General features: G+C 40.5%; 1 protein-coding gene across 1 annotated transcript; it reads right to left on the bottom strand.

The window, feature by feature from the left end:
• Positions 1-549: 549 nt before the first annotated feature.
• LOC135472272 (aquaporin-9-like) lies at positions 550-24,479 on the bottom strand. The gene is made up of 7 exons (XM_064751705.1): positions 24,247-24,479; positions 11,330-11,456; positions 10,985-11,122; positions 10,373-10,491; positions 8,376-8,593; positions 7,145-7,314; positions 550-6,512 (listed from the first exon to the last, which is right to left on the bottom strand). The coding sequence occupies exons 1-7, from the start codon at positions 24,325-24,327 to the stop codon at positions 6,463-6,465; spliced, it is 903 nt and encodes a 300-aa protein (XP_064607775.1). The 5' UTR covers positions 24,328-24,479; the 3' UTR covers positions 550-6,462.
• Between the last annotated feature and the right edge of the window lie 800 nt (positions 24,480-25,279).

A 25,279-nucleotide genomic window follows, 5' to 3' on the forward strand; every position in this document is an offset into this window, starting at 1 on the left:
CTTGCCTGGGAGTTTTCCTGTTTTTTGTTTTTGTTTTTTTTTTTTTTGGGGGGGGGGGGCTGCTCAAAAGAAGAAAAACTCCGACTGTGAAAGGGGAAAAGATAAAAAACGTACAGTTGAAAAAAAGAAAACCACCATGTCCCTTTTGCGACTCCGTATTTAGATTGTTTGTCTGCATGTACTGAAGATGACGGGGTGAAGACAGATGAATCTCAAGGTAAAGAAGATATGATGAAATGTACACAAATGAGCCCGTGATGGGTGGTTGAAGGCACACTTTGCCAAAATTGGCTGGAATTAGCTTTAGTTTCACTTCTTTGGCCCTGTAATGTGCGCATGTATACATGTATTCTGAACACACACATGGTGTATAAAATTGTTATTTGAGCGAATATTTTATTTATTTATTTGATTGGTGTATTACGCCGTACAAAAGAATATTTCACTTATAGGACGGCCGTCAGTGTCAAGGTGGGAGGAAACCGGCCAATTTACAGTTTAATACAGGATTAAGGTAAATAAAATCCAAAAACGCAATCTTAAGAATACAACAGAAAACTTTAATTGAACCAATAAAACAAAACAGTAACAACTTATAAGTAAAATTCCCAAAGGAGCAGAAAATATTATAGCCATGTAATCATGTTATGGATTGCATGACACGCGCCCTGAAAATCCCTGAAGTTCATTGGATGGAACACAACGTAGCACAGTGACATTCCCCAACAATCCCCGAAAAGGTTCCTGAGTGGAACACAGTGCAGTACACACACTTCTCAGCAATCCCAAGAGTTCCCTGAAGGTTACTGGACGGCACACAGCGTACCACCGGGACATTCCAAAGCAATTTCCCAGAAATCTCTGAAGGTTATTGGATGGAAAAGAGCGTAGGACACATCCTCCTCAGTAACACCCAGAAACCCCTGAAGGTTACTGGATGGAACAGAGCGTACCACCGGGACATTCCCCAGCAATTTAACAAATTTTCCTCGAGGTTACTGAATGGAATACAGCTCCAGAGTAGCGTGTATAGATGATCATCAGGAACAAGGCATGGAATGGCAGTTGACATTTGAGCGTATCTGTAGGCATATATATCTTTGTACATGGTCATAGCCCTCACATCTGTCAGCGCATGTCTATATGAATGTCGGTAAGCGTACGAATAACCTTGTCGTTAATACGATACATGGAGTCATAACACACTCATAACGGTAATCTCGTGGATTATAATCAAGTTCATTAATTAAGAAATACAACATGGACGTTAGTATCATAAGCATCCACTACTCAGACGATATCCGCAAGGCCAGGCAACAATTGACAAAATATGCCTAGAAGGGTAGTTCTTTAAAGGTATTCCGTGAAAAAGAAGATAAGTAAGGATATCCACACTTCTCGATTTTCCGCAGTAATTCAGTAAATAAATTAACGAATTTTAACTACTGGTATTTAAATTAGGTCCTAATCATGCAGGACAAAAACAATCACATCAACTCGGTTTTCTTAATTCTCTCACAAAAAAGACAACATTCTTGCAATCAAAATATGGGACAATTTTCATGAAAAATGTACAGGTGTTCTTCTCTGCAAATATACATGTATTTCGCCATTGGTGAAGTCACCAATGAGCAGGTGTACGAAAACGACCCTTTGTCTTAAATAACAAAAACTCGTACATTGCCTGAAGATATGGTAAATGTACATAACCATTAATATTTCAAGGCTATATCTATACAGATATTGATAAAGCCTCTCTCGAAAAGACACACACACATATATACTACTTGAGACTAAAAAGCCCAGGGTTTGTAGTGATGATGAAGCACGACTGAATTTATCGAAATCATAACAACTGCGGACTATTATAACCTTCATTTGACGCTGTCCAACTGAGGGTAAACATCTCACCAGACTGACAAACAGGTTTTTGTGTAATAAAGTCAAAAGGCATCAGCTCGTAAATTTTAAAATGTGGAAAGGTGTGCTAACACATTACGCATGGTTGGGGGTTTCCCCCAAGTTCTGCTTCGGTTTCTGCACATTATAAAGCTGCATGGCCAGAAAAAATCTGGAGTACCGAGTAAAACATTTATCAAAAAAACTAAATGAATTTGAAATGTTACACGAGCTTCCGATCCACATGTCTGGATCTGTTAAAGTCCATTTAAATTTATGTGGAGGCCTGATTTTTATTCCATTATCTTTGAGCCCACTTATGACTACATAAGTCTGACGCTGTACGTAGGCCTACATTTACCGTTCCTGTATGTCAGCTTCAGTATAGAATTGCATAAATCATCATTACTGAAAGGTTTGTTGACTTCATTTGTCTGTGGCATAATAACGGTAGTAGCTTACTAATCCGTACATCAACATGGCAGAGGGGGTTAGCACGCCAGCACGGCGCAATGACCCAGGTGCCTCTCACCAATGCAGTCGGTGGAAGTTCAAGTCCAACTCATGCTGGCTTCCTGTCGGGCCATCAATAAATAAATAAACAAGGTGTTCCTCCAAATCCAGTTAACCACGACTGTGACGGTACAAGTTGCAGCCGGAGAAAGCGAGCCAGGGGAGATAAGTCATGGGTGCGTCAACGTGTGTATGCAGGTATTATTTGCGTAAAGGGAGAGTTATTGCGCTTGTTGGAGTCAATTGGTAATTTCTCTCAAGATCAATCTCAGTCAAGTGACTACACGTGCTAACAAGCACGAAAGAATGGCACACACTTTGTTCACTGTCCACAACAGCGCTAATCCCACAGCTTATATACTATAATGTCATCAAGAGGTAATAAATAATTCGATTTAAATTAATATATACGAGCAGTTTTAGGTGTCATTAGCCAGATAAAGATGGTTAAACTCTCCCCGCCACAAGAAGACACAGTATATGCACTCACACCTAATCACCTGTCGTCCTAATATGACCGAAACATTACTATGCACGACGTTAAACCCGAACATACATGCATACATAAATACATACATACACCAATGCATAAAACTGACACGTCACGTTTCAATTTAAAGGCATAACGCAAGTTAAAAAACTAATAGCAAAACAGTTTTATACATTAATCCTGAACATACCTCATATTCATGATAAACACCACTGTTCGTAAGTCAACACGTCTGTGTAGGTCATGTAGCACCGTATATCAGCTGATCAAGGAACCACTTTGTCAACACGTGAGTTGTTGTTTGTGATACAGTCCACATGTAGCACAGTGTATTCAACTGATCAAGGAACCACTTTATTAACACGTGAGTTGTTGTTTGTGATACAGTCCACATGTAGCACCGTGTATTCAACTGATCAAGGAACCGCTTTGTTAACACGTGAGTTGTTGTTTGTGATACAGTCCACATGTAGCACCGTGTATTCAACTGATCAAGGAACCGCTTTATTAACACGTGAGTTGTTGTTTGTGATACAGTCCACATGTAGCACCGTGTATTCAACTGATCAAGGAACCACTTTGTTAACACGTGAGTTGTTGTTTGTGATACAGTCCACATGTAGCACCGTGTATTCAACTGATCAAGGAACCGCTTTATTAACACGTGAGTTGCTGTTTGTGATACAGTCCACATGTAGCACAGTGTATTCAACTGAGCAAAGAACCACTTTGTTAACACATGAGTTGTGTAAGTCATACAGTCCACATGTAGCACAGTGTATTCAACTGAGCAAGGAACCACTTTATTAATACATGAGTTGTGTAAGTCATACAGCCCACATGTAGCACAGCATATTCAACTGATCAAGGAACCGCTTTGTTAACACGTGAGTTGTTGTTTGTGATACAGTCCACATGTAGCACCGTGTATTCAACTGATCAAGGAACCGCTTTGTTAACACGTGAGTTGTTGTTTGTGATACAGTCCACATGTAGCACCGTGTATTCAACTGATCAAGGAACCGCTTTATTAACACGTGAGTTGTTGTTTGTGATACAGTCCACATGTAGCACAGTGTATTCAACTGAGCAAAGAACCACTTTGTTAACATATGAGTTGTGTAAGTCATACAGTCCACATGTAGCACAGTGTATTCAACTGAGCAAGGAACCACTTTATTAACACATGAGTTGTGTAAGTCATACAGCCCACATGTAGCACAGCATATTCAACTAATCAAGGAACCGCTTTGTTAACACGTGAGTTGTTGTTTGTGATACAGTCCACATGTAGCACCGTGTATTCAACTGATCAAGGAACCGCTTTGTTAACACGTGAGTTGTTGTTTGTGATACAGTCCACATGTAGCACCGTGTATTCAACTGATCAAGGAACCGCTTTGTTAACACGTGAGTTGTTGTTTGTGATACAGTCCACATGTAGCACCGTGTATTCAACTGATCAAGGAACCGCTTTACTAACACGTGCCTTACGACATCCTACATTCACCGTATATAATACAGAACATAAACAAACAGAACGAAAACTAAGTTAAATATCGAGAGGTAAATGGTGAAAAGATCAGATATATTTATGAAGTTTCGTGAAAGTGGCGAAACTTCATAAATCACATTTCTCGTAACATATGTCGTAAAAGACATCGTCTAGGTTATAGCTCCACAAGGCGACATGACTTATGAGATAAGTTACGAGAAATTGATAAGTCTTGTGAAAGTGGCCCCTGCCTCCCAACTGAGTGGAGACTGGGAAATTAGGTCCTGTAAAATTAAATAAAGGATTCAATTAATACTTTATAAAATATAAAGGTTGACTGAGAACACACGCCTGCTGCAATCTATATTTCTCAGTTCTTTGTTCGCTGACGTGATATGTCGCCACGTAAATGTGTCACATGATCATGGTAAATGGCGGTGTCCAGGCGCAATATGGCAGGGATGGAACAGCACCATCTGAATATCAGATAGATTAACGATTAACAAATTTAAGGCAATTGTACCCTAATTCCCACACTGTACAATATCACAATCAGAATATATGAAGTTCATCCCTGAAAAATTGTCGAGTTTTGATGTTCTGTACCGGATCAGCGTACAGAAGGAACGTCCTGTCATCTAAGAAAACTATGTCACAAATGACCAATGCCTGTAACGTTATGTCATATTTACGCACAGGAAACATCATCGTTAAAAACTAGCGGTAGAACCATTTTGTCACTCCAGATTTAAGCTATTCCCGTTTGTGCAGGACGAAAGTTTGCTATTTTGTTCATTACCATAAAACTAGACCACGTTTGAGCAAAAAACATATATCCGAACCAATTAAATATTAGGAAGCATTTCCATGGAATTGTAGGGAAATGTACGAGCTGTTTTCGCTTCGAGTCTGATTACCTAGCATACGCGAATTGACCAGCGGTTGAACAATCAAGTACATAAAACGTGGCAATCATACATTGACGAGTAATCCTGCAAGACGGGACCGACAACCTCCATTGAGGTCACAGACAATTTTCCGTCACAGTCTCATCACATTCATTTCCGTCTCTAACACATTCACAAGTGACGTGTTAGAGCGGAAGCCCTGACATTTTGTCATTTTAACTCGTTCTGTTTTGGGATGTTTAATACGGCACTTTGTTATATTATAACTTGAGCCAAAGCAATGTGCCATGATTTTCCTACTTTACAAAGACAATAGCACAACATCAGGAAAAGTCTGATGAATGCTTCTGATCAAAGATGGGCGACTACATGGGGAAAAAAACACAGTTTTCAGTTAGTCACGTGATCGAAACATATCTCTGGAAGTAATGGCCTGTTTGTGAAGTGCTCGGTAATTTTGCTCCCTATTTTTTTTTTGTTCTAATAGCGATGCTCTACACGTAATTGCCTGATTTCATTATATTACAATGATTTGTAGAGCAATTTAGTGTCTTTATGAGAATAATGTCACAAAATAAAAATGAAAAATTTTTAAATGAGTTTTTGGTCACACAGAGTTAAGAAAAAACACAAGTGTGAGACTGGGTCTCCGGCCAACCACGAAGTATACATTTACCAGAATAATAGTACACAAAGTAATATTAAATGAGGTTAACATATTCGCTATAAGCTAAATGACATGTCACAAACACACAGGGAAACCAAAAATAACAACAAAAGGAAGTGTAGCATTGGGAGTAGAGGAAGTGCAAGCTTTGACGCTGGTTCACGTCTATAATAACCTTAAATGACACTCCACGAAACGCAAGTAGCCACATTCATTTGTGAAAGATCTCGCTTCAAGCCACAAATCTCGCTTCAGGCTTCATATGTGGAGATTCTTTCTTTCCTTTCACTTATGACTTAGAAAACTCTCAATTATATCCCTTTTGCAGCTCAAGAAGTCAGAGCACGAAGCAATCCGCTGTACGATCCCTGACTACGCTTAGCTTTTGTATACTTGCATATCATAGATATACATTTGCAAAGCACCCATGGTTACCCCACGTTGATCTGGGTACCATACTGTACCGAGGAGACAGTCGTCCTTGTCATGCTCAAGCTTTCGTCAGCCGAGATTTGTCGGCGTTGTGCCTCTCGTTCAGCTCTGGAAGAAATAACGAAATTAGACTAGATTTAGGTTTACTCTATTATCTGTCTAATTTGCATTTAACGCCTTAACGTAAGCTCAGAGGGAAGTTCCATGATCTGGACGGCCGGGGAACCATTGCTCATTCTTACACGGTGAAGCTTTTGAGTATTCTGCTGAAGATATTTCCACACAAATACGTTAATACGAAACGATACGGCTGCAAAAATAACTCCTATAACCAATGACTAAAAATCAATATGGCTTCGAATCAATAATGGAAAACTTTTTATGCAACTCCTCATTTAAGTGGAAGAAACAGATGTGGTTCCGGCATTCACAGCTAGACGTATGTGGAAATAAACAAGTGCTATACATTCATGATTACCTTTCCTACTTTCATATGATCAAAATGGTACTTAGTCTTGTTTAAAAATGGAAGAGAGGAATATTCACAATAGCAAAACACCGAGAGGGCGTAATGAAGAATATCCAACAACAGGAATCAGTTTTCATTGCCCCACTAAACCGGATGTATATCGACATACAATAAACTGTATATTTACATGGACAGCTCCCAAATGCTTACGCTTCGTCATTTATCTATATTGCTTATTGCACTGATCAAAGGGTTTACAGTTATCTCTTACCAACTTCTGCCCCATCAACGTTAAGAGAGACTTCTTCCTCATTGAAACCCTCCTCTGCCTTGTCTAAAGGCCAGTGGAAGCCTACCATAAACTGGTACAAGAACGCCCCTACCGGTGCCCCAATCAGCGGCCCCACAACTGGCACCCAGAAGTAATTGTAATTCCTGAAACTAAAAGAAAAACAAAGAACAATGAGAAGCAACAACGCAGAAGTCCACTAAATATCTTTGAAAAGTTTCAGAAAGAAAACACTGGCGTTGGCGTTCCGATCTCATCCTTCTGATGAAGATTTTCTCACATCCACCTTCTCGTGAGGAGACTTCCCACATCCACCTCCTGATGAGGAGACTTCCCACATCCACCTTCTGATGAGGAGACTTCCCACATTCACCTCCTGATGAGAAGACTTCCCGCATCCACTTTCTGACGAGGAGACTTCCCACATCCACCTTCTGATGAGGAGACTTCCCGCATCCACCTTCTGATGAGGAGACTTTCCACATCCACCTTCTGATGAGGAGACTTCCCACATCCACCTACTGATGAGAATACTTCCCACATTCACTTTATGACGAGTAGACTTCCCACATCCACCTTCTGATGAGAATACTTCCCACATCCACTTTCTGACGAGGAGACTTCCCACATCCACCTTCTGATGAGAATACTTCCCACATCCACTTTCTGACGAGGAGACTTCCCACATCCACTTTCTGATGAGGAGACTTCCCACATCCACTTTCTGATGAGGAGACTTCCCACATCCAACTTCTGGTGATGAAGAGTTTCCCACATCCACATTCTTGTGAGGAGATTTCCCACGTATTCCTGCTGATGAAGACTTTCCTACACCTACCTTCTTGTGAGGAGATATCCATATACTTCTACTGATGAAGAGTTTTCCCACATCCACCTTCTGGTGATGAAGAGTTTCCCACATCCACCTTCTGGTGAGGAGATTTCCCACACACTTCTGCTGATGAAGAGTTTTCACACATCTACCCTCTGCTGGGGAGATTTCCCACACACTTCTGCTGAGGAAGAGTTTTTGCCCGTTTCCTTCTGATGTGGGTTTTTTCCTTTGGCACTGGTTCACTTTTTGTCCAACGAGGATTCTTTTCCTGACGAGAAGCTTTTAAAAACTAATTCCGCTATTTGATTATCCACCCAAGAACTAATCTGTCTTCCCATAAGCACCATATCTAGTAGATTTTGAAGCGATACAACTTACCTGAAGGGTTCTGCTCCCCAGCCTGCTAACGCTGTGAACGTCCGGGGAGCCAAATCCCTGGCTGGGTTAATGCCGTACCCACAGTTGAGGCCAAATGTCATGCCGATTACAAAAACCACCAGTCCGATCAACAGGGGAATTATCCCTTTGTGCGGTTCCATGTTTTTGGGGTCAGTGATTGCCAGAATACAGACCAGCAAAATGGCTGTGCCCACAACCTGAGATGGAAAAACGACAACCGATCAAATAATGGAACAGAAAAAGAAACTGTTATTAATACAGTTTTGCGATTCTAAGTTATCTAAGATAAGTTATCAAAAACAAATACACACACTGTATTTCGTTATAGAAACCTGATGTTCAACCAAGAGACATGGATTTTCACGACTGATATTTTGCAGATTAGGGGGTCTCCGTGGTTTAGCACGCCAGTGCAGAGTAATGACCCAGGAACCTCTCTCCAATGCGGTCGGTGTGAGTTCAAGTCCAGCTCATTCTGGCTTCCTCTCCAGCCGTACGTGGGGAGGTCTGGTAGCAACCTACGAATGGTCGTGGGCTTTCCCAGGGCTCTGCCGGGTTTCCTCCCACCATAATGCTGGCCGCCGTCGTATGAGTGAAATATTCTTGACATCCATGAAATAAATAAATAAATTTTGCAGATTGTGTCTCTGCGCTAGTAAGTATTAGGTTTCCAATCTACATGTTTTCTTGGGGTTTGACGTCGGTATTTGAACCCAAAGCCGACATATCTATAGTGCTACCTCACTGAACAGCCATGCTGAATACACTAGACACGACGCCCCGCTCCGTCACAATGTGCTGACATTGCACCGACCAGAGCTTTGTTCATTGCTCTTATGCCGAGCGCCAAGCGATGTATAACTGCCAAGATTACCGATTAAGCATGACTCAATTCAGGATTGAACTCCGAATCTACCGTTTAGGAGGCAAACGCTCTATCCAGTGTAGTATACAAGTAGCGCAGCGTTACACTGTCGTTGTTTCGCCTTTACTACAGTGACTGCAGGATGCAAGTATATTCTGTACCTCATTATATGTAAAGGACTGCCAATATTCTATATACATGCTTTGATATGGTATTTCAAGCTCTCTACGCTGCTTATTAATATATAATTATGTATCTACCTGACTGGTGTTCTATGTCGTAAGTACTCAAGAATATTTCACTTCTACGACGGCCATCGACATTATGATGGGAGGAAACCGGAAAATACCCGGGGGAAACCCTCAACTATCTGCAGGTAAATGCTGACAGACCTTCCCATGTACGACCGGAGATGCGCCCAGCATGAACTGGACGAGCTCACAGCGACCGCGTTGCGAGAGCTCCTCGGTCATTGTGCTAACATGCTATTGAACAACTCGGTCATGCAGGCCTCTTTTCAATACATACTTGATACACATATGTACAAAGAGAGTTCTGTTCTCACTTGAGAAATACACGTTACAACAAACAATATATGCAATGTTCACTAATACACAACAATGCTTGTATCGGTGTTAAACTGCTTTATAACTACAGAAAAATCGTTATTCTTTAAATGTTTTGAAAATTAGAGACTATTCGATTTGGAGTGCCCGGTAAATAGTAAAACTGGTGGTGAGACACTCAACATTCTGACTGATACATTACTTTAGATTTAACTCCTTCATCATCAGTGTCCTAGGCGAAGGATGCAGTATCCACGCAAAACTCACTGTGCTATAAAATCACTCCTTACCGTATTAAAGTACATTTTGATTCTTTCTTTGAATGTCCGCATCTTTTGTGTTTGCATCTATCTCTGCCGATAAAATATTTGTTAACTCGATTACGAGCGAGGTAGTGCCACATTCGTCATCGATCTGTATCCATCTCTCGGGACCCTCTAATCATTAAAAAATCAAGCAAATTTTTCAAAATGGAGCTGATAAATGTCGTAATGGTACAAGATATTACAGCGACCTTTTGGGATACACCATCTTGATCCACTAACCTGGTCTCCAAAACAGCTGGCTGTAGTGACGTATGGCTGAGGATAGGTGGCGAAGATTCCCGCCGTGGCGAACGGACCTGTCGTCTGCCGCACTCCACCATCAAAATTATTCAGTGCATCTGAAGAGGTAAAAAAATATCTTTCCACGTGAAAAACAAAAACAAATGCTTAAATTTTGCCTTAAATTTATTTTTTTTTTATTTTCAGGAATGGTCTCTGAAGGCCCAATTTTCTCGATGGGAACTTTCGTTACTGCATGGACTGAAATCATTCTACAGCTCAACTAGCCTTCCGCATGCTATACATTCACTCATGCCCCATAGAAGGCAACATGTCCTTCTTGCCGTTCTGTTCAGTGATATTGTGTTCAAATTTAATTAAAACCTCGACAAATATATCCTACTTTCAGAGAAACACAATGAAAATGCAGTCAATGGTCGCAGCTGACATCTTTTGATAAGATCTAAATTGCCAGGAGAGAGGCCAATACTTGGTAGTATCAAAAGTAAAGGTAACAGCTCTCGGTATGCACGACGACCGAGCACCATTCACTTGAATCACGTTAAAGTAAAGTTATAACAAACTGTAAAGATCTTTGCATTTCAATCTTACCCCAGTAAACTCCGAAGAGGACGGCCGCAGCCATGAATGCCCCTAAAAACTGAGCTACGATATAAACCGGAAGTTTCTTCCAGGAGAACTTTCCGAGCAGCGCCAAAGTGAAGGAAACGGAGGGGTTCATGTGAGCTCCTACAAATATAACAAAACATATATTATAGGTTAAGTAAGGAAATAATCCAGATACTTCAAGTCTGAGAAATAAGAAGATTCTACGATGCATAGAATTGACAACCGAGAGTCAAAAACAGCAATGACGCTTTAGAACAAAGAAAATAATGATCATCTTGATTTCCCTTTTCAACTTTCATCAAAAACACTATCCTAGCGGAAGCTTACCGGATACTCCACCCGCCAAGTACACGCCCATAGCAACACCCAGTCCCCATGACCAATTGATTGACAGCTGTGTTCCCAAGTCTCCGTTGCTAAGAACGGTCTGAGCCACCGAGCCATCTCCAAACATCTATAAAACAACATATTAACATATACCAGTGTAAATAAGCAAGTTAATACATATGTCATATGCTGCAAGACTAAAAACATTCCCCTAGGCTCTGCCCGTTTTCCTCCCACCATTATGCTGGTCGCCGTCGTATAAGTGAAATATTCTTGAGTGCGGCGTAAAACACCACTCAAATAAATAAATAAATATAAAAACCTTCAACCTTCATAACTGAAGTAAAAGCTAAATAAATTTTAGCCTTGAGTTCATTCAGTAAACATAGTTTTCCAAATGGAGAGCAAATTAAACGAAAACTTCATTTCAGCAGAAAGTTGTTTACAATTTAGTGTTGCTCATACAACTCTCTTTCAGGAAGAAGTCAAGTTTTTATTTCGGTGCAAGTGTAGTCAGTATCTAGGTCAAAATCAGAAGACAGACATTCATACCCTATATATAGCAACATGAATAGCTTGATATGATCGTTGTAAAGCCTTAATCAGTATTCATAAATTTAGTAACTTCCTGTTATATCTGTGCTCGTAGAATAAAGGACTGTTATCACGTGCCTCCACGCGATATCACAGGCTAAGATTCAATACACGTCCATCTGTCTAACCCCACAATCATCATAACGTCAGATTAGGTTACAGGCCTAAAATTGTGAGCCACCGTCAGGGTATTTATTTTAATACTATCTCCATTTCTTAGACTTTCAGGACAAAAAGCCTTAGACATCTTCATGATTCTCGGGTCTGTATACAGCAATACGATGGAGTGCATATATCAAGGTTAGAATATATGGGAAGTTTATCTGTCAACTTAGTGACCTCAGTGTCTTGTTATAATTCAAGTGAATATCTGAGCTAAGATAATATTACCAAAATGGTAAGTATTAGCTAGTAGGATTCAAAATTTTTTCTTCAAAGATCACTGAAATTTTCATGTATGTCTCAATGCGTTTTGCGACTGTCAAAATAGCAAAGGCGAATTCTACGACGTTTCATCTTTAAAAGCTCTAAAACTCAAATGTTGAGATTTTCACGGAATACATATTTAGTGCATATGGATACTGTGAACATTATGATCTTGACTATGATCACGAAATAAAAGAAATACAAGACTTGAACACAAGGTAGCGAAGGATAGTTCTGCGTTAAAATTATCAGCAGAAAAACGCTCTTGTTGACAGGTGAGAATGAAACAATGAGAATTAGGGGCGTTTCGTCTGAAAATCGTAATTCTATTTAACTGGCGGCATAGACATATTTTTTATATATTGGGTATGTAATCGAGATCAGGTTGTATGGGTATGGCCTTATGACGGTTTACACGTCACTGATATAGTAAACCCTTTGGTCAATTCTACTCCCCAACAGACTTCACGCGTATCCTCATAAACTTTAATTTCATCACTTGACACAAGTAACTGTACAAGTAGACATACGATGTTTTCCACACTGTACTCTCGAGTAAAGGATCCCGTGAATTGTTTCACCTTTGACCTTGACTAGAGTATATGACACAAGATACCCTTTAAAGTGACATGCCTTTAATCCCACTTCATTCACGATGTATATCGGAGTAAAGCAAAAACACGCAAGCCCTGAACAACTCTCCATTTGCAATACCGTTTAATCTGAGAATTATAGGCCTGCTGATGGAAAAGGCAAACGTGACTGGGAATGTTTTAACCTATGTTTACTGTTAATCGTATCCAACACAAATACCAGTCCAGTCTTAAAGCTTTAATTGCATAGCGATTGGGTCGCTTTTCTTTTTCTAGCATGCATTAGCTTATATCACTATTCAGTCGAGCTGGCTTATCCTTATATCTGTACACTTTATGTTTATCATAAATCTTAATCTAAAATAGAACTACTGAAATGCATTATTTAGTGAGACTTTCACTATAATTTCAAGAAATGTTGAGCTTCTCTCAGAGCAGACAAATAAGTGCAAATCTGACGTTCGATCTAGACCTAATTGTTTTGGTGCGACTGATCGCCATGGCAACTGAAATATAAGCTGTCATAGGAATCACTAGGGATACGTCGCAATGCAAACTAAAAGGACCTTTCGCATAGACGTGGCTACTTTTATAACCAGTCTGTTGATCTTAATACGTACTATGAGTCACAGGGAAGAAAAGCTTAGATTTGGCAGCTAGGCTCGCCTGCAGGAAACACACAGAGGCACAACTTCAACGGAATACACAAAGTACCAAAACTGTGAATTTGGTAATTTACAGTAATACATAGTGTGCAAAACATGAGCTCAATACTCACGGTACTTTTTAAGATATCACCACTAACATTTTGTTTAACATTGCTTTCCATGCATGACACTGGACGCCGACTCTAAGGGTATGACATAAGCTACGTCTGTACTTTGCAAGGACAAGTTTACAAACGATCTTTCCACAAGTCTACTTAACTGCCGTTAACAGAGACATGTCGCATATGAGAAGCTTTGGGCGTACTGTGTTGCTTAGATGTAATGCTCAGTTGTGTGGCTTTGTGGGTTTGTGAGAGTAGCTTACTTCAAGGGAAGAGGCCGTCATTAAATAGAGTGTACAGCATGCAAAGTAACACGCTGTCTGATTAGTCACGTTTGACATGTGATGAAGTCCATCGGAATGTGAGCTGATGAAGAAATAGATGACCAGTAAATTAAATACACAGGTAAAATCAAGACTCAGTCCATGTGACGTAACTTTGTGCATTCCAATGAGATTCCTACGTCATATCACCATCCGCATGATATATGAACCGCACAGCAGTGGTTGCCAATGGGGTACCGAATGACTGGAATCAAAAGACAGGAGTAGGAGTCAAATGAACGCATACCTGGCTCTCTCCAAATGATGCAAGGAATTCGTGGAATGTATGGAATGTATGGAGGGAAATGTGGTGCTCATAACTGGAGTAGCCAAAATTCTGGCAGAATTGCGAAAGCAATACATACCTCTCCGGTTTGCAAATAACAGATATATATCCAAGACCACAAAAAGAACAAAAACGGCCATAATTTTGTTGAACTTGATCTGCAACTTGTCTCGGTGAAGTCTTGTGAATCTACCCATACAGTTTCCATTTTGAGTAACCAACCGTTTTGAAAACAGTTCAAACTAGGACGAGAACGGCCATAATTTTCATGAATATGAATTAAACGAACGTTGTGAAACTCAAATGTGACCTGTGTAGTGTAATTTTAAAGCCAAGTACCAAATTACAACTGGGTTTGACGAAAAGCCTGGAAACATGTCCATGACAGACAGGCAGATTGACTGACAGGCAGACAGGCAGACGGGCAGACAGACAGACAGGCAGACCGACAGACAGACAGACAGACAGACAGACAGACCGACAGGCAGATTGACTGACAGACAGACAGGCAGACGGGCAGATTGACGGACTGCGGATGGCAAAATCTCACGCCGATGCTCACATTCAGCCAGAAGCATGCACCAAATGACTTGGATACCAGTGATTCTGGTTTGTTTGATTGGAGTTTACCATTTCTGTCATATAAGGACGGTGTCTCCCTGAAGCAGAGTGGGTGGCCAGTGTTGTTTAGTTATTTTGTTTTAGTTTTTTAATGCTCAGCTACAGAATATTCCATCCATGTACCGTGTGACATACGGTACTGCGCGCCTTATATATCGGTAAAAGTGATCTTGAATTCCACGAGCGCCGTTAGTTGTTTATTGTCACCAAATCCTGACGTACTATGACAGTGGGTGAATACACAAAATCAGTGTCCAAGGCACATATAACAGACATCGCGGCAAATATTTTAGACAACAAATTTTAGAGTGAATGATATATAGTCGCCATGCCTTCCTGTTTCCCAGACGGTCACTCAAAGATTGGAAAGTAGATTGGCTCATCGACAAAAGTGAATGTTAGTGTGTTCTATTTTGCACTCCTGCCTTTCAAATTCAAGTCACGTGCCAAACACGTGCAATTATCGGCGACGTGTACAAGTGATAATGTGTGACAAAAGATAAAACATTTCAAATAGAGAAAACTACGACAATTTGTGATATAGCTACGACTGAGAATTGGCCCGGAGTTTTCAATAGTCCATCTTAACTATATAACTCATCACTTACAGTTTTTTTCTTTTAGAGAGTCGCCTATATTCAGCTCTCTGCAAAATCAGTCATACTCACTACCAAAATTGTCTTGTCAATGATACGTAACAAAACACACTCTACACATGGATATGTTGGAAGTCCATATACTTGCAAAGTAGTCAGTGATACGTAACAAAAAAAGCTCTACACATGGATATGTTGGGAGTCCATATACTTGCAAAGAAAATCAAACTTAAACTCCGCCCAACATCCAGCATGCAACTGGTTTTGAAATAAGTATGACGTCGCCCGAGGAAATAGGTTCTTGCCCTCGAAACCGAGCTTATGGACTTTAAAATTATGAATTAGAAAAAGTGTTTTGACCAGAGGCAATTTAAGTAGCGAGTCTGACTGATTTTACAGTTGAATACAGGCGACTCTCTAAAAGAAATAGACTATAATATAATAGTCGGTACAGAGGGATAACTTCTGTGGGTTCACAGGGCCTGGAATAAATGTATAACATCGATCTGGCAGCAAGGCCACCGAAGTGTTCGCCTGTAAGAGACTTTAGCTCAATACATACAATCCTTTAACCATTTACCGTAACAAAGATAACATTACGCAGAAAAGACACGTGAAGTCAGGAATTTCGTGATGTACGGTAAATAAAAGCACGCATGCAGGACATTAGCGATGAACCATTCGTGTTACTGTGGTGTGTAACCACCACGAGATTGTATCACATTTCAACAACGCGCTCGTATTGTGTTGCTGAGGCGTGTGATTTGACGTTGCGGGATGGGTAACCACTCTTCCTGAAGATGGCGTCTCAGACCTGATTCAGGTCATGTTTAACCGCATGAATTTCTTGTGGTGTGTGTCATGTCCTTAATGCCCAGCCGCACGAATATTTCAGGAATCGTAACACGAATTCTCTGATGAAATAAAAATTGACGTTGAAAAATCTGGTTGACTCCTTTAATGACATTTTCAAAATCGACCAATTTTCAGTTTGCGCATGCCCATTAGAGCACAACTGCACCTGCACGTTAATCGTTGATATACCACGTCCTCCGGATTACTGGGATAGTGTGTGCACAATTTCATTGCGATCTAGTACATATCATAGGAGATATCGAACAACGATTTGCGGGGAACTTACTTTTGTTGCACTGCTTAGATTGTGCTCTATACAGGGTGGATAATCCTAACTGAAGCCTGAAACATCTATGTATAAGAGAGAAACCCTACGTTTTAAGGTCCCCCACTACATCGGGGAGCGGCACAACTGTGGTTTGTGCATGGAAGATCCTTAACATTTGCTGTATATGCCGTATACAGGCTCGCTCAATAACGTTATGCCCATGTAATTACCAGTCATAATGGATTGTATTAATTATTTCTTCACTTCTCTCTGACCTTTTGTCTGCTTTCCCGAGATTTACTTATATATTTGCACAAATACCATCTGACACCTGTCACCTGTCATTCGAGAATGAAGGTTTTCCTGGACAGGTCATAATAATACACGCATTAAATTGAATTGCATACATCTCGCAGTATAATAGGGAATTCTTCCGGCTACAGAAATGACAATAAGCACAAAAACGCATTTATCAATTTGTTCACCGTGTATAAATGAAAAGTAGAGCATCCTCTTAAACAGAACAGCCCTCTGAAACTTTGCATGGAATAATTTGAGTAAAAATGAGCAAATAAACTATTCGACAGAATCCCCTCCCCCGTCCCAGTGTCGTTCTATCGTTAATCCACACATTGTAACAGTGTTGTCAAGAACTCTGGCATTATTTGGTTGACAAAAAAATAAGAATAAAAAAAAAAGAAGCAAACTACATTCTATTACACATACGTATATGATTGAACGACATTTGTAAAAGTGAAATGGATGACCTGGAGTCTGAATAATACATAACACAGCATATAACAAATACCAAGAACGAAGCAGGACCCATTACAATGAGCAGATATACATCTACATTGGGCCAGCAATACCTTTCCTTATAGTATAATATATGCATCTATTTATTTGATTGGTGTTTTACGCCGTACTCAAAAATATATAGTATAATATATGTAAAGCCCTTAGAGACGTATGTATAGGCCTAAATACCTATGGAAACGTTAAAAAGGAGCAGAATTCGCCTGTATACAAGCACCTGAATCGCGTCATGTCCCATGTTTTGCCCTAGATTGCCCCGGATTGGCCCAGACACGTAGGCCCTTACGCCATAAACCCATAAACGCCAGATACATTCATATAAACACATTTATGATTTACAGTCTATATTCAGTCATGTCTGCCGAGTTCACACAGACCTATTACATCTCCAAAGGTAGCTAATTCGCAAATCACTGCCTCATATATATCCTGAACATACGATTCCTGTTTTATACATTGTCTGTATGCTATGAAGACTATACGACTATTCAGATATTCTACACTTTGTTACTTTTTATACTTTATACAAACTAAGTTTGACGGGTGTCACGCAGTTGGCAAGCGGATGTTTCCCGTGACTAGTCACTAATTACTCCGCCCATGTGTATCGTACGCTCCCCACTATACATCCTATCGTCATGACACACACAATTGTGTTTTTCAGCTACTGACTCAGTTATTAAGTATAAAAATACAAATAAACGAACAAACGAATGTCACTGAATGAACGCATGGATGATGACCTATTCCTTCTGGCTATCTCTTTACCCATCACATCGATGGCTACCCTGCAGATATACAATGACAGGTTTGCCAGGCGCTTTGTGAGGTGTTACTCCCCGCTTCCACCCCCCGGCTCCTCTCAATTAATTAGCTAGTTCTGACCCGATATACGGCTGATATGAGAACAAAACGGTATATTAGTGACCTACACAAAATACATTCTATACGCTATCTTCTTAAATGTATTTTTTTGCAATATTTTTATTTGTGGTTTCTATATTTGATTGGGTCAACACCTAGCTCAAGACTAAATTTTGAATTATACATGGCTGTGGGAGAAAGCCATCAGGTACAGACTGGGGGAAACTCGTACCCTTCGCATTACAACACCTGGTGGCTAAATTAAGAGGGGTGTAGGGAGGGGTAAAGTTTCTGAGAGGAAGAAACCTGCCGGAGGCGTATACTGATTATAGTACACTAGATAGTGTACATAAAGGCAACTTTCCATTTGAAACTGAATGTACACCATAGGCAATTTCTTCTCGGTAATTACATAATTCTCTACTGTAGTAATGGTTATAAACTGGTAATTTCATGTTACCTTGTAGTCACGTGTTTTTCATACTTGTTATTTACATATTTTTAAAATTCTTTAATGTAATTATTTGTTTTGCTATTCCTTATTGCAACGTAAGTTACACTTTCTGAAACCTTCCGGGTGTAAATGTAGGCCTAAGTACTGCAACTCCATGTTTGTAGGCCTACAATATAAATATCGCAACTCCATGCTTGTAGGCCTTCAATGTAAATATAACAACTCCATGATTGTAGACCAACAATGTAGATATGACAAGTCCATGATTGTAGGCCTACAATGTAAATATAACAACTCCATGATTGTAGGCCTACAATGTAAATATAACAACTCCATGATTGTAGACCAACAATGTAGATATGACAAGTCCATGATTGTAGGCCTACAATGTAAATATAACAACTCCATGATTGTAGACCAACAATGTAGATATCACAAGTCCATGATTGTAGGCCTACAATGCAAATATCACAACTCCATGCTTGTAGGCCTACAATATAAATATCACAACTCCATGCTTGTAGGCCTACAATATAAATATCACAACTCCATGATTGTAGGCCTACAATATAAATATGACAACTCCATGCTATACAAAACAGCGTATAAAGTCATCAAACTTTTTTTTAAAACTTTCCATGGTGGATGATTGTTTTATACGGTAGAACATACCCTATTTACCCACGCAAAATATAACATGCATTACAACACAAAGCATATCATTCTCTTACACTGGGGGATGAATGAAGACAAACTACATGTAGGCCTATATCTTGCGCAAAAAGTCGACCTGGAAAGAATAAAATAGCGGAAAAGCCAGTTCTTAGTTGCGATATGCTGTCATCGCTTGAAGGTAAGGCTTTTTAGGTATCATCGTAGGAGGGGCGATGGGTTCAGTTCTTCACCAGGAGTAAACACACTGACACAGACACTCGGCCGGTTGTACCTGTCACTAACATGTCTGACTGACGACGTTTAAATGTTGGACCTTTCTCCCATCTGTTTGAGAATTTCACAGCTAGTCTCCATACTTCAGCTCCGACACGACCGTAATTGCTTGACAAAAAAGTCGCCACGCTTTTCCGCATCTCAGATATGGCTTGCCACTCATAAGACAAAAATAACTTTTTCTCACAACTGTTTGTGGATTTTCCTAACTAGAGTGGTTTACTGGAAAAACGAGGTCTGCTGAATGTTTGCCCATGAAGTTATTTTTTAACGACAGTCGAAATTATAACATAGTGAAACGTGCCTACATGTACACACCTGGCCCAGAAGCAACCATTCTGGCAAACCTTTTCACCTTGTACAAACCATACACTCATGTTGCGAGTAACTTCATTTCTTTCCTTATTTATTTATTTTATCGTAGTTTTACGCCGCACTCACGCCGTGCACAATACTGGCTGGCAGTATTATGGTGGGTGGTGAGGAAACCGTGTAGAGTCCGGTAATTGAGGCTGGGGGTGGGGGGGGGTTGATAGCCATGATGACCATCCAAAGGCGCTACGCTAATATATACCCTAACCATTATGCGACGGGGACACCTTATTGTTTATAGTATTGTTGTATAGTATAAAACATAATAAACACTGACGCTCGGTACTGTCACACGTATTCAGTGTACCGTGACAGAGATGGACCTGACCAGGCAGAGCTGTATTATCGGTACTGTCACACGTATTCAATGTGTACCGTGACTGAGATGGGCCTGACGAGGCAGAGCTGTATTATTGGCACTGTCACACGTATTCAGTCTGAACAGTGACGGAGATGGGACTGAAGAGGTTAAGCTGTATTGTCGGTACTGTCACAGTTATTAGTCTATACTGTGAGGGAGATGGGCTTGGCGAGGGCGAGCTGTATTATCGGTACGGTCACACGTATTCAGTGTGTACCGTGACGGAGATGGACCCAACTAGACTGAGCTGTATTATCGATACTGTCACACGTATTCACTGTACTATAAGTCATGGTATCCTATCTCCGTGGTCAATCCATCAATGTCGTGTATGTAAATACTTACAGCATTTAAGTATATGCATACAAGTTCCCTATATTTGACCCAAAACAACGTCTTCATAAAAGTATTCACTTCCATCGTGTTACTACAAACTTGCGGAATTTGCATGATCTACAAGTACAGCTACTTGCACCTCTATTAATAGTGTTATAAACCAACGCAACGCATCACGCCTGTGCACACATATTGTACTACAAGGCTTTATGATGTAGGCCTATGATGCGATATAAAATCGACTGCTAACGTATAGACACATACATGCCAGGGGGTGGGCATGGGTGTAGTAATCCGTCAAACGGATAACCTTTCTTAAAGCGGTTTACGGCTTAGTGACCTATTGTATAAATCGTGAGAATTACCGAGATCGTTCACGACAAATTATACCCCTGATCGCAACTGTATGATTGAAGGTCCTCTAGTAAGACGGAAGTCACCCTCTGTTAGCAGCTGTGTTAAACCTCATCCTAAACACATGTTCGACTGGACTTTGTTCATTGACAGCGTGGTGTTGACATTCTCAGTGGCCAGCTTGTTTTCCCTGACAGCTTGTAGTCCTTGAAAACGGTCATGTCAGATAATCAACATTTCAGCTCCCACCAGCCGGCACTTTTGGCGGCCGCTTCAGATAGAAAGATATTCGTATCTAAAGAATGAATAAAAGAATGCTTGGGGTTTTAACGTCGCATTTAACAATTTTTCAGCCATATGACGACGATGTATCTAAGGAGTTACGTGCACAGCTTTAAGTGCGATATTTGTGACTTTTTGCTGCTTATGAATCAAAAGTAGCTCGACTCGTATTTTACGGACACAAAATTCACATAGGCATAACAGTGGAAAATCGGGACAACAAAGTAAAAACTTTACACACCTATAACTGCTAAGCCAGGAGTCTTGGAAACTATAACCGTATAGCTATGCTGAGAAAGCGCTATGCTCCTGTCCTTCGTTTGAATTTCAAGAAATAAAAGCCAGGTATTGTGTTTACTAGGTGCATAACTTTGTTGTGAATGGTCACTGTCCTTCATCAATTCAGTCTCAAGTGGAAGTCAAGCACAGTGAAAACAAGGTGCATAACTTTATTGTATACGGCAACTGTCCTTCATCAATTCAATCTCAAGTGGAAGTCAAGCACAGTGGAAACCAGGTGCATAACTTTATTGTATATGGCAACTGACCTTCATCAGTTCAATCTCAAGTGGAAGTCAAGCACCAGTGGAAGCCAGGTGCATAACTTTATTGTATATGGCAACTGTCCTTCATCAGTTCAATCTCAAGTGGAAGTCAAGCACAGTGGAATCCAGGTGCATAATTTTATTGTGTATGCAAACTGCCCTTCATCAATTCAATCTCAAGTGGAAGTCAAGCACAGTGGAAACAAGGTGCATAACTTCATTGTGTATGGCAACTGTCCTTCATCAATTCAATCTCACGTGGAAGTCAAGCACAGTGGAATCCAGGTGCATAACTTCATTGTGTATGGCAACTGTCCTTCATTAATTCAATCTCAAGTGGAAGTCAAGCACATTGGAAACAAGGTGCATAGCTTCATTGTGTATGCCAACTGTCCTTCATCAATTCAATTTCAAGTGGAAGTCAAGCACAATGGTAACTCGGCGCATAACTTCATTGTGTATGGCATCTGTCCTTCAACAATTCAATCTCAAGTGGAAGTCAAGCACAATTGAAACAAGGTGGATAACTTTATTGTATATGGCAACTGTCCTTCATCAATTCAATCTCCAGTGGAAGTCAAGCACAGTGGAAACAAGGTGCATAACTTCATTGTGTATGGCAACTGACCTTCATCAGTTCAATCTCAAGTGGAAGTCAAGCACAGTGGAATCCAGGTGCATAACTTTATTGTGTATGGCAACTGTCCTTCATCAATTCAATCTCACGTGGAAGTCAAGCACAGTGGAAACCAGGTGCATAACTTTATTGTATATGGGAACTGTCCAACATCAATTCAATCTCAAGTGGAAGTCAAGCACAATGGAAACCAGGTGCATAACTTTATTGTATATGGCAACTGTCCTTCATCAATTCAATCTCAAGTAGAAGTCAAGCAAAGGCGTAAAAACTAGGTGCATAACTTTATTGTGTATGGCAACTGCCCTTCATCAGTTGCTGTGATTTTCCTCTGATTGTCCTATCGCACATCTACTCATTTATGTAATACCTACTTTATTCAGCTCTCATCCAGGCCTGTCACAGTCGCTAAGTAACGTAGGCTACTTTCATAAATCTGTTCCACATACACGCCAAAGCCAGTCACCGAAATGACTTATTATTACATCATCAAACAAGCTGTCATACATCATAACATATAAAGCGCGAAGCCTAGCTAGAGTGGAGCGACAGACCCTGGGTTGCATAGCCTATAGTATGTCTACATGTTGAAGACCACTATACACGTGTAACTACATGTATGTGCCGGTACTATTAAGCTAGAGGCTTGCATGCGGGTCTACATAGACGTCGCTTGACAAAAAATGTACCATACGTTGATTGTATGAATGAATCAACTTTATAAGTAGTTTACATATAGTACTGACTTCTACTCCGTCTCACGATACAAATTAAAAAAAAAAAACATTCTCGTTTTCAATTTGTTCTCCTGTACCAGTATGACAAAGATTAAGAGGCCCGTCGAGACTTTGAGACACCACAGAGCATGCACCTGATACCACGGGATGAACTTGGCAGAATAAAATAAATGGTTGTCAATATGGCCCATCTATGATCTAAGTGAGGTTTGCTTCGGCTAGCTGAGGTTCAAATCGATTCCTGTTCAGTTATCATCTGTCACATGCCTGTCATTTTACGTGTATACAAAATGTCCGCTGAAATCTTCAGCACGCATCTGCGCCACAGTATCTTGTTACATATATAAGTATATTTTAAGCTGCACTATCTAACGAAAGCATCTACTTATGCATACACGTGTAGGCATCTAGACCTATATTGCCACAACAGGCAAATCTGCCAAAGTACGAGGCCGTGCCAAACTAGCAACTTTAAAGATTAGCCTATAAACTATGTTGATGGTGGTAAATCTACGCATGGAACATTCCGTGGCATCTGTTACATTACAGTTATGTACATAGTTATATCACGGCATCACCGCCACCACTCTGGTCAGACTGGGCTACGTGGCCTTCTAAAGACAACGTTATTGTACCGATTGGTTGGGGGACTTACTGCGAACATTTTTTTTTCCTAAAGGGGGGTCCGCGGATAGCCTCGGGTAATTACTTTCCCTTCCGGCAGATGTTCAGGCGCTTGTATGTTAGGCAGTGTGAGACCGAGACTAGCTGACGAACAAAAACGGTTTTGGTAAATATTACTACTACAGAGCAGCGAAACTAAGCACTTGGACACGTATGCTAATTAGGTAACATCAAAAACAGTAGGCATAATACTTACGATAAGTATAAAAGTGCTGATAAATTCAGCAAGCGCCTCTCGTGCCAAAGGACTGTGTATTCTCAGACTTATTCGACCCATTTTTCTTTCCTTATCTCTGACTGTCACGTTTCACAAAAAGTCACTCAGAGAGCACCTTCTCTGAGCGCATACATAGCTGACACACAAATTAGATTCCCTATGAACGGGTTGTGTCTGCAAACACAGAGCTGGTTCGGCCGGCCAAACTTAAATTTCCAACGGTAAACACAGGCATACTTAACTGCCAGCATGTCACAATACCACACGGCCTTTTAAACGAGTGAGGCTCGCCACGGGGGTGTCGCATATCGACTTGTCAACATTCGCATGTCTGAGGGGCATGCGAACAGTCTGCAAGTGGACTATACTTTGACCTATAATGTGTAAGCCTGTAAAGATCAGAAATTCGGTGGTTTGCGGTATAAAGTATTTTTTCGACAGAAAACGTACCTATTACTTTTCAAATATTGAACCACTGAAGCTATGAAAAAAATGCTCTATATACCTCCAAACTGGCTCTGATAAGAAAGGCCGCATGAGTTTTAACATTTAGTTCATAAATTGTACGTCGCAAAACCGAGCATCCAGTGTTTAGGAAATCTAAAAAATAGCGGCAGACGAAGTTGATATCGTCAACATAATGATATTTCGTCTGAGCGTGTTCAGTTTGACGGTAGGCCTGTGCTCACACCAACATATCCCGCTTGTGGAGCCTGTAAGGGGCGTGTAGGGGGGCACTGTCGCGCTCCTCTTCTTCTATTGGCTGCTATATTTTGACGGTTTCTGGGTCACCGTGACCTAATTCAGCCTGTACTCGCAGCCTACAGCTCGTTTAGGCCTACACTTACGTCAATATTATAACACCTGGCTGCAAGTGTGGATTGATCTATTAAATTTAAACATTAAAATGTCTAATTTCTTATTCAGCAATGTTATCCGATAAATATGTGATATCAGTGTTCTGTCCTCCGATTTGCGCCCAGTTGTACCGCACGGGGAGAGACATGCCGCC

Source organism: Liolophura sinensis, chromosome 8 (genome assembly GCF_032854445.1).
Source record: "Liolophura sinensis isolate JHLJ2023 chromosome 8, CUHK_Ljap_v2, whole genome shotgun sequence".
NCBI classification, from domain to species: Eukaryota; Metazoa; Mollusca; class Polyplacophora; order Chitonida; family Chitonidae; genus Liolophura; species Liolophura sinensis.